This window comes from Neltuma alba, unplaced genomic scaffold, assembly GCF_004799145.2.
Source record: "Neltuma alba isolate B1F8T4 unplaced genomic scaffold, ASM479914v2 tig00012508_pilon, whole genome shotgun sequence".
Classification (NCBI taxonomy): Eukaryota; Viridiplantae; Streptophyta; class Magnoliopsida; order Fabales; family Fabaceae; genus Neltuma; species Neltuma alba.
This window is the reverse complement of record NW_021636976.1, coordinates 683,189-693,880: the sequence shown is the minus strand read 5'-3', so window position 1 is coordinate 693,880 and position 10,692 is coordinate 683,189. Positions and strand designations below refer to the sequence as shown.

Here is a 10,692-nt window from a genome sequence, read left to right as displayed (position 1 = left end):
GGCGAAATTTAGTTCCTCATAGTAATAATAAGTGAAAGTGTGAACCGGGATTACGGGAATGGGGAAATAAAAAAAGTGTCTGGCTAAGATCAAAACTAAACTTTTAGAAGTGTTTTTACTGTATACAAAATAAATATATGAAAAAGTTTATATTTGTAAAAAAATATTTCTGAAAAATGCTTATTGGGCTTCCCAAACACCCCTTTAAGTAACTCGAGTTTGACCGGATTCACATAAAATGCATAAAATAAAAGTTAAATAAAGGTTACTTTTTTCATAAACAAAAAGAAGGAATTTTATACAATGTATTAAAGAAACTAATGTAAAATTGTTATGTTTTATTGAATGTTGATAGGAAGTTAAATAGATACATCAATCTTAACCTAGTAGGTCATCCAGCAGTCATTCTAATGATTAGGTTGAGATCTTAGGAATCAAAATAATAATTATTCCTTTGGTCCTATTTATAGAGCAGAGAGAAAAGTTTTTTTTTGTCCTATTTATAAATCACATCATTAAATTTTTACCATAAATGTACTATAGTATCCTCCATTTATTATAGTGTAAATAGTTTTTTTTTAAAGGTTTATATATTAAATAAGGGTAAAGCAAGAAAGCTACTATATTTTAATGAAGAGTTAATACAGTTTAAGATTTTTCCTAGTCTGTGTGAAACATATTAGAAGTGCCTTATAAATAGGACCAAAAGAGTAAAAGATAAGGAAATACAATTAGAATCTAAATTTAAAATTCAAACAGCAGTGGACTAAGTCTGTGACAGAATAAGTGAGCAATGAATTAAGGTTTTTGGCCTAAACCCATTAGGGTTAAGTCACCAACACTCTCTCTCGAGTTGGCAGGTAGATGTCTAACATGCCCAACTTGCTTTTAAAACTTTTGAATTTTATTCAGTCTAGGGGCTTTGTAAGAATATCTGCGAGTTGTGAGGCTGAGCTTATGTGCGAGAGATTGATCGCTTTTGACCTTTATAAAATGATTATCAATGTCCACATGCTTAGTTTTGTCATGGTGGACCAGATTGTGAACCATTTATAGAACAACCATGCTATCACACCATACTTTAATGGGTGAATTAAATTTAATGTTGAGCTCCTTCGAGACTCTAATTATCCACATGCCCTCGCAAACTCCATTTGTTAGGGCTCTTAATTTAGCTCATGCACTGCTTCTAGAAACCACAGTTTGTTTCTTGCTCCTCCACGTTACGAGGTTACCCCACACAAACGTAAAGTATCCCCCAATTGATCTTCTGTCAACTCGGGTTCTTCCATGGTCTGTATTGGTGTAAACTACCACATCTCTAGAGTCTCCTTTCACAAAGAAGATTCCTCTTTCAGGTGTCATCTTTAAATATCTAAGAATTGTATATACTGCCTCTATATGTGCCTCCTATGGTTGATCTGAGAATCGACTAAGCACTCCAACTGTGAAGCTTATATCTGGTCTTGTGTGGGATAAATAAATTAACTTTCCCACCAATCGCTTTTAGCTTTCAGCATCCATTGGAATACCATCCTTTTTGTAGTCTAGATTAACCAAGGAATTCATAGGAGTTGGGGATGGCTTTGCTTCCAACATACCAGTTTCCTTGAGTAAATCAAGGGTATGTTTCCTTTGAGATACAAAGATACCTTTCTTGATCTAGCAATCTCCATCCCTAGGAAATACCTTAAACTTCCTAAGTCTTTAACCTCAAAAGCAGTTACCAAAATCCTTTTCAGCTTTGCTATTTCTTCAACATCACGTCCTATAATGATTATGTCATCAACATACACAATCAAAATTGCAACCTTTGCACCCAGATGTCTCACAAAAAGTGTGATCTGATTGACATTACATGTAGTTTGAATTCTTTACTACCTTTGTGAACCTTTCAAACCAAGCTTTTGGTGATTGCTTTAAGCCATAAAGAGACTTGTATAGCTTACATGCCATGCTAGGATTACCATAGTCTACAAGTCCTTATAGGATTCTCATGTAAACTTCCTCTTTAATTGGATGTTTGGATATAACCAAACCATGGTTTGGAGAATAGCTTCTGGAGAATAGATTTTGGGGAGAATAGATTTTTTGAACAATAGATTTTGTGAAAAAGTGATTATGAGAAGTGAGAGTGTTTGGATAATTGTTACCAGAAACACTTTTTACATATACAAATTACTAAAAAAAGGCATAAATTAATATGATAATTACAGAAAAAATATATTTTATGATATATTTTAATTTGAAGGAATAAAATTGTTAATATATTTTTTATTAACATAATTAATAATACATAAGATAATATAATTAATAAATAATTAATATGTATATATATTTATAAGATATAAGATTAAATATATTTATAAAAAAATATGTTTATAAAAAAAACAACAAGATACATATCCTATAGGCTCTCACACTCTCCTTTTTTTTCTTCCAAAAGTAAAAATTTTTTGCTTTTTCCAAAACCATGGTTTGGGTTGGAACCCAAACACCCCCTAAATTCTCCATTCAAGAATGCATTTTTCACATCCGTCTAATACAGTGGCCAATCAAGGTTGACAGCTAGGGACAAGAGTATTCTTATTGTATTCAACTTTTGTTGGTGAGAATGGTTCTTTGAAAAGTACAAAAAGAAAAGATGAAAAAGAAAGTGGTGCATGATATCTTCAAGGCATGGGCAACACTTTCCTTTAAGTTGAATTCACCCCCACCTATTCCTATCTTATAGGGTGCAAGTTGGGATGTCCAGCGAATTTTCTTCAGGATACAATAAAAACCCTTGAATATGGATTGTACTTCTAAGATTCAACCAAAAACAACAGTACTCTTTACAAAGTAATAATTTGACTCTATTTCTATGTGCACTCAAAGACAAAGGCAATGAGTTTGATTTGAGTGTTTGTACTGTGTTATCCAGTGTCTCAATGAAGTTATGATGGAATGATACCTTGAAGAGATACTTTTTAAAATAATACCTTATTAAATAAAAAGTCATAACTATATGTTGGTTCATGAGCTAACATAATTTATATTAATTTAATATGTAGGGTCTTTTAGTTTTTTAACTTCCTACATAACCTTTCATATAAATATATTAATTCATATGAAGACAAAATCCTTCATATAAATATATTAATTTATATGAGAATACAACTTTTCAAATAAATGTATTAATTTATATGAAGACATAATCCCTCATATAAATTTATTGATTTAATAAATTTATATAAGGATTGACTCTTTAAAAACACATCTCTTCATTTTAAAAATATTCGAACAACTTTATGATTGGTGCAAAAGTGTCTTGATAATCAATGCCTTGAGTTTGTGAATAAACTTTTGCTACTAAGCGTGCCTTGAACTTGTTTATAGACCCGTCAGAGTTATACTTAATGGTGAAAACCCACTTGCAACCTACAACTTTCTTTCCTTATGGGAGTTTCACCACCTGCCATGTCTAATTCTTGTCCAATGCTTTCAATTCCTCATTAATACCTACTCTCCATCTTGGGTCACTAATCTTTTGATCAAACATTAAAGGAATATTCTCTTCTTCAATTTTAGTCACGAAACTTTTCAAACATGGAGACAAATTATCATAAGAGACAAAGTGACTTATTGGATGCAACGTACACTGTCCTACCCCATTTCTTAATGCAATTGGCCATCCCAGATCATCATCAAGTTCTAAAGCTTAGGATAACTCTTAACCTTGCCTTGAACTAGGAGAATCTCCACTATTTGGAATATTATTTGCTGTTGTCCTGCCTTGTTCTTTCTCTGAATTCTCCACTTCTTGATCGTGTAGAGCATTGTTAGGTACTATACTAGGGTTTGTTTGGTAGGTTCAGACACAGGTTGAGGTGATTCAGGTCTGTTTGTATCTGGAGAGTGGATTTCTGGGGTGATTAAGGTTGTTTTAGGTCTGGTAGGGGTTAGTTCAAGTCTGACAGAGGTGGTTTCAAGTACTGGTTTAAGTCTGGCCGGGGTTGGAAAATTTATTTCTAGTGTAAGAAACTCCCATTCTCCCATGTTCTCCCCCTGAATGGGAGTCTTGGTATAATAACTGTGATTTTCTAGGAACTTGACATCCATGGTAACAAAAAATTTCCGAAGGGTAGGTGAGTAGCATTTGCGCCCTTTTTGGTTAGAGGGATATCCCACAAAGATCCCTAAATTATTATTTTATATTTTAAATCAAAATTAATAAATTCTATAAATATCAGAAATTTTAAAAATATATGCATTAGAATTATTTTTTTATTTTAAAAAATATAATGTTTATATAATTATTGTGTTGGAAGGGGTATTTTGGTCATAACAAAATTTAAAAGTCAAACTTGACGGTCAACTAATGTTTTGGATGGATGAAACTGTAATCTTAAACATAAAATAGAGGTTTGTGTGTAATATATTTTAATTTTAAGAAAAATGTGTGTACATTTTTAAAATAGAGAAGGAATTTTTATAATTAAAATAAAATAAAATGGTAGTCAATATGTTTTACTCTAATTTTATTATTTAAACCGTCAGAATCAGAATCATAACATAGCTAATCATTTGTTTTTCCGTTCTCCCACTTCAAGTGCCTTTTTTCCCCACTTGTATCATATTGCATGTTCTCCACTTTATAAGATTTTTTTGAAGAAAAAAATTTAGACATCAAGATAGAAGTCAACCTGAGGTGCCAATGCATAACACGCAGTGCTTGTTTGGGACCATGATTAGAATCCTCAAAAGCACTTAATCACATTACTCGAAATAAAATTCTTCTTATATAATTATCTTATATTTTATAAAGTTTACCGTCATAGCAAACAAGATTGTAGTTATTCTAGTTGCAATGCATTTTTGAAGAGGAGGAGGTTCTTGGCCCCAAATTTCTAGTTAAAAGTTTCCAAAGAGAAGATTTGCTACTGCATATTCGCAGCACACATAAAACCGGAAAAAGGTCAGCTAAAGAAATTTGCAACCATTAATCTAGCATTATACCTCAACTACGTTTGAATTCGAGCACCATAAGCATGACACTAACCCATTGTTTCAGCATCACAATACCGAACACGTGTTTACCCATTTATATTCTCCTAATCCAAAAGATTACAATAAGAAACCCATATCAAAACAAAAAATTTAATAAATTACCAATTAAACTGATCATGTCTCCTCACATTCCCTTCCCTCCTAAGTGGCAGACATACCCATACTTGTACAGCGTATACAGATATATACAAGAGTCAAAGGAGCTGTACATATTTCTTGCATTTCTGACAGAAAGGTAGAAAATGCGGAAGGGCAAAGCAGCTTAAGCCCATAAACTTGAACTCTATTTTGATTTCACAATAATATATTTTCAAGAGACTGGATTATTGATAGGAAGAGAAGGAATGTCTTCTTGGAAATCTGTAATGTTATTTAAACAGGATGGTTTTGCTGCTCCGTAGTAGAAGAATGCCATCATTTTTGACAACTCATCTGCATTTCGAATCCCTATGACCATCAAAAGGAAAAGTCTAGTTAGCTGGGGAGAACTAAGAGGGGAATATGAACCCAAATTACAAAAAGTAAAGCTCTTTCTCCATAAAAATGGAACACGAAGAGAAATTTTTTTTTCGCAAACAACTCTAATCATGTAAAGCTTTAAAGAGCTCACTTGCAATGTTTTGTCCAAGAAAATGATAACTAATGCAATACTCACTATAATTTTGTTAGGCAGATAATACATTTTTCTGTGAGAAAATTACACTCCTCTTCCTTATGAACCTCAAATCACACAAAGTTAAAATTCTGATCCATGTGCTACATAAGATACCTAAAATACGATATCATTAAATTAACAAAAGGAGTTCAAATGAAAATAAAACAAGAATAGCAAAATTTTATATTTTAAAGGAAAAATCAAGAATATAGAGCCCAAAACAGAGCTACTAAGTAACCCTATGAACAATGAACAGTTTAAATGACTGAATTACAGTTTCTTCCCTCATGTGAACCAACATCTCCTCCAGCAAAAATAAACTACAGTCATGTTTACTTTGATCAAATTTGTCGTATATTTATCACTAAAATATATTAATAAATATATATATTAAACAACAAAAATTATCAACTAGGCAATGTCAAAAATTTATGAAATAATTTTTTCAATAAATTATAGTTTAAATAAGACAAATCAATATTATACATTTAAGATGTTCTGACAATCTTTTGATCTCATAAGTCTATATTCACAATCTTTTGATTTGGACATCTGGAAGAGAAGGGATCGTAATTGATTACTCTTTCTCTTGGTATGATAAGGAACAGCGTTACCTTTCTCACGGAACAAGATCCTTCCAGCTTTGGTAAAGATGAGTTCCGGGAAGCTTGATATTTGAAGAACAGCGACGAGATCAGTCTCAACAACAGCATCAATTGCAACACACTGAGAATATGACAAAAATTACGTGAGGGAAAATTATGGATATCATGGGGAGGCAGAAATCAGAGACATTTATTATAACAATGCTTCACTTACTCTTGGCGAAGGCAATCTGCAGTTCCATATAATATTAACAGCCTTTTCCACTTCATTTAGAATTCTTTCATTCTCTTTTGGCCTAGAAAAAAATCAGTAAACGTGAGCATTTGACTTGAATTGGTGTATGCTTGCAAATACAACATAGATGCATGTCATGGTACAACTAGGCATATACAAATAATATTAGGTGTTCTCTACCTCTGGCAGACCAAACAACGTATATTTAAGAATTAAGAATGGAAGATAATGACAACATGCAAGCATGGAAAATATATCGGATAAGGGTGTGAGGGAAAAATAGTGTAAAAATTTAACATAAGTCAAGGACAATTCAAAAGATAGAGAGGCGAGGGGGAAAATAGAAGAAATGACCCAATAAAATGACAGCAGCTTAAAACCAAACATAATCAAGAAAAAGTTGCAATACCCTTGTACTTGTTCATCTTCAGAATGCTCATCTCAAAGACATATTAGAATGAATAATCACACAGCCAAAACGATGACTAGTCACAAAATGAGCCTTTCAAGTTTCAAAGTCATTCAAAACTTCTTTTAAAACAATGAAAAACTGCTTTAAGCATTACCGACCCATTTTTTCTGGCTCTATTTGAACGAAGCTAAGATGGAACCTGTCTGAGTGCAGCGATTTCTATAGACAGAGACTGAAAGTAAAACAAACCTTTTATATCGGTTGTGTACTATAATTACCAATGGACTTATGTCTTTGAATACAGTCTCCTCCCATTCTGCACTTCTTATGTCTTTGATGGGACGTATATAATTATCATCTTGCCATACTATTTCATTATCACTGTCATCATTATCATCATCAACCTTTTTGTTGTTCTTAATGGTAATCTTGTCAAAAAACTGTCCCAAGTTGAATCCCCACCCATCAGCATCTTCAGGCCAGTCAGGATCATCCTCCTCAAGAACAAGAGGGTAATCCTTCAGAAGCTTTTGCAATTTTTCCTTTTTCTCAACAGGGTCTACCTCCTCTTTAACATTAGGGTACATACTAATCACTTCTCTAATTTTCTGCCTCCACTCTTGTCTCTCTTCAAGATTCATTAAATAAGGATCATTTTCTTCCAATGCAGGCTGTGCATCTGTCTCATCATCACTGTCACTAAAATCTTCTTGCTTTTTCTTCCAACTGGCATCACTAGATTTGAGTGCTTCAATCCTCTTTGAGATCCTTATTCTTTTCGGTAAAGCATCCTGTTTCAAGTTTGATATTCTTATCATATATATTTCGGAAAAGAAACAAATGAAGATTGGCTGGATATTATGCAAACCTATCTAAAAGAATATTGTGATCGCTATGACAAAAATATGGATGCACCTGAAAAGACAGGCTCGAGAGATTTGATGAAAGGCTCAAACACTCCTCCCTGGTCTTGCCTTGTTTCATTTGGGGAAGGTAATGTGCACCAAAAAATGAATTGGGGGAGTTAAACTTCATCTGTTTCATTGGCGAAATGAAATATGATGGAGGCCAAGTTACAGAAAATCGTACCGCCATTTCTTTGAGCAAAATGTTGTACATGAAATCAAAACAATACTTGAATGAGTGTTAAGTCAGAATGACATGAGAGGCACAAATAAGAATAAAATAGATAAATTAAAAGTGAAAAAAAGATATAATTTGAATGTATACCGCATAAATATGCATGTCCAAATTCATTTTATACTAGTCTCAACAGATAAAATTAAAGACTTGCAGGATATCTGTTGCTATAGAAATGTCAATATCTAAGCTGCTTAAATGCTTGTCACCATAAATGCTTGATACAAAGTTATCATGCTTACCATTGTAGAAAAGGAAGATCGCTAAATGATTTGAAATATTTACTAACCAAACTTTACTTTAAGTTAGAGATTCTTGTTGTTTTCTTTTTAACCTAGGTGAAATGAACTTCATTATTAATAACATTGAAGAAAGAAAGAAAGAAATGACTTGACAAAATTAGGAAGAAATATACAACTTATGTATTTCAAAGAATTTGTAGCTTTTGCAATGGCCCAGGACAAGTGCTAGAAGAATAATAACAATTCGTAGAAGAAATAGGCTCCCTTTCATGGAATCTCTATTGTCATATAAAGCAAGGAAAGGAATAGATTTGGACATCGACCACGGTGGTATGTACAGCATCTCTTTATCAATTGACCAATTTCAAATTTACTTGTATTCTGTGTCACCAGAAGAAGAAGAAGAAACAAAAGTCCAAAACATGTATTCAGACACTTCAGAAATCCTCGATGAGCAATAGTGGATTGAATTCATTGACATCAAGAAACAGTTCGTCAGCAGATATGTTCAGAGCAGCTCATCCTTCAAATACAAGGAAAAACCCAGCTAACATGAGTCCCTAATAGCAGCTCATGGCTTATTCATAAAACAAAACCCCACCCAAATCAAACGTTTGACAAAATGAGGATTAAAGTCTAACATCGGACAAAAGCCCATCCAATTCCATAACCGAAAAACGATAACCACAACTTCAATAGCAAACGAAATAGTAGTGATGAAAAGAACATGGTTGAACCAGTGCGAAGATGAACTAATGGCTGAACTACTTGCGATTGAGTGGCGATTCCGGTGTAACACATTCACAGAGAAGAGCCAGAATTCTTTTGAAAATAAGGAGCAAAGTCCCCTCTACACTTGAGAGGAGGAAATTCAAAGAATAGAAAAACCCCTCCTGAACCCTCCCAGGCAGGCATTCAGATTCTGTCCGTTACCTCCCAAGGAACCCCCACTGCGGAGTACGACAATCGCTTGGTGTGGGATGCAAAAGCGCGGATTTGGTTGCGTCGTGGCCCGTGGGAAGCCAAACGCGCACGCATGCGGCTGGTCGGACCGGCCAGAAACCTCTCCGGCTCGTTTTTATGTTTGGACCGTGTTTGAGCCGAGTTGAGCCGTCTTAAACCGGATTTGAGCCGGAAATTGGAGTTCGACCACGAACCAGAACAGATTTTAAACAACCGGTTGGGTTAGAGACAGGGATGGGATTGTGGGGTCTATTGTTTTGTTTTTGCAGAAGACAGAGATGAAGCCGGAGGGTCTGTTTGGCTAAGAGGAAGAGGAAGAAAGGGATTTTAATAGAAGGAATGAGAAGACAGGAGAGAAAAAAGATTTTAATATTATTTTATTTAGATTTATAAAAAAAGAAAAAAAGGAAGAAGTTTTAATATTACTTTATTTTGGATTCATGAGGAAGAAGAAGGAAAAATATTTTAACGTAGACAATTTTATCCTTATTTATTTAAGATTATTTTTTCAAATTTTATAGAATGTTTAATAAGATAGAATTGTAAATAACATTTAATATATTGAGTAATATTTATATCAAAATTCTAATATATTTTAGAGCGTGAAATATTATTGAAAAAAAACTAAAATAATATTTAACCACAACTTGTACTGTATTATATTTTTGAATAAAATATTTGGTCAAACAAATAAGTTCATTAGACATGGGACATCATTTTTATCGATTTTTATCTTTATGGCTACAAAGCTCCTAGGATTTAAATTTTTTTATATGTCAAAATTTAAATCCTCAAAACTTTGTTCATTGAATTGTCCATTTTATCTTTTCAAATTTCACATTTACATATAAATGAGAGAGCAATGTCTGGAGACAAGAAGAAAAAAATTAGAATAATATAGAGATATTAAAAATAAATATAAGTACAATAGTTATAATGTAATAAAATATTGTTTTTTCTCTTTAAATTCTCCCAATTTTAGAGGGAAGGTTGAGGAGGGGAGGAGAAGGGAGGGAAAATTTTTTAAAATTTTTCCTCCCTGCAGGAAAAGAAAGTATGAGATAGTAGAAGAAAAATGAAGAAAGGAATTTGAAAGAGGAGGGTGATGAAAATGAGAAGGAAAAAAACAAAAAAACAGTAGTAGTAACGACTGCAAGATAATTGAAGGGGTGTTTGAATGCATGTGGGGAAGAAAGGGAAGGTGGCGGGAATACGTGAGAGGGTACGGCGGAGAAGAGAGAGCCCAATGTTTGCCTGCAAGTGACGACACAGAGCAGCCGAGCACCGACGACGAGGGATTGGGTGGGGAGTGGCGAGACTGAGGGAGGAAAGGTGCACTCAGAATCTGTATTGAATGACACAAGGCAATTCAAGGAAAAGAAACAGGATCG

The 10,692-nt window shown here is 33.5% G+C and overlaps 1 protein-coding gene across 1 annotated transcript; it reads right to left on the bottom strand.

Moving 5' to 3' along the window:
• Nucleotides 1–4,963: 4,963 nt before the first annotated feature.
• LOC114727792 (thioredoxin-like fold domain-containing protein MRL7L, chloroplastic) lies at nucleotides 4,964–9,264 on the bottom strand. The gene is made up of 6 exons (XM_028914536.1): nucleotides 9,076–9,264; nucleotides 7,872–8,053; nucleotides 7,206–7,747; nucleotides 6,524–6,605; nucleotides 6,319–6,430; nucleotides 4,964–5,496 (listed from the first exon to the last, which is right to left on the bottom strand). Exons 1-6 carry the CDS (start codon nucleotides 9,137–9,139, stop codon nucleotides 5,360–5,362), a joined length of 1,119 nt encoding a protein of 372 aa, XP_028770369.1. The 5' UTR covers nucleotides 9,140–9,264; the 3' UTR covers nucleotides 4,964–5,359.
• Between the last annotated feature and the right edge of the window lie 1,428 nt (nucleotides 9,265–10,692).

What these genes read in the sequence shown, in the direction of transcription:
- LOC114727792 (XM_028914536.1), bottom strand. Translation starts at nt 9,139, where the DNA reads ATGTGTTACACCGGAATCGCCACTCAATCGCAAGTAGTTCAGCCATTA. An exon ending in ATTAGTTCATCTTCGCACTG is followed by an intron (nt 8,054 to 9,075) that starts GTTCAACCATGT and finishes TTTTGCTCAAAG; the next exon opens with AAATGGCGGTACGATTTTCT. An exon ending in GTACACAACCGATATAAAAG is followed by an intron (nt 6,606 to 7,205) that starts GTTTGTTTTACT and finishes ATTTTTTTCTAG; the next exon opens with GCCAAAAGAGAATGAAAGAA.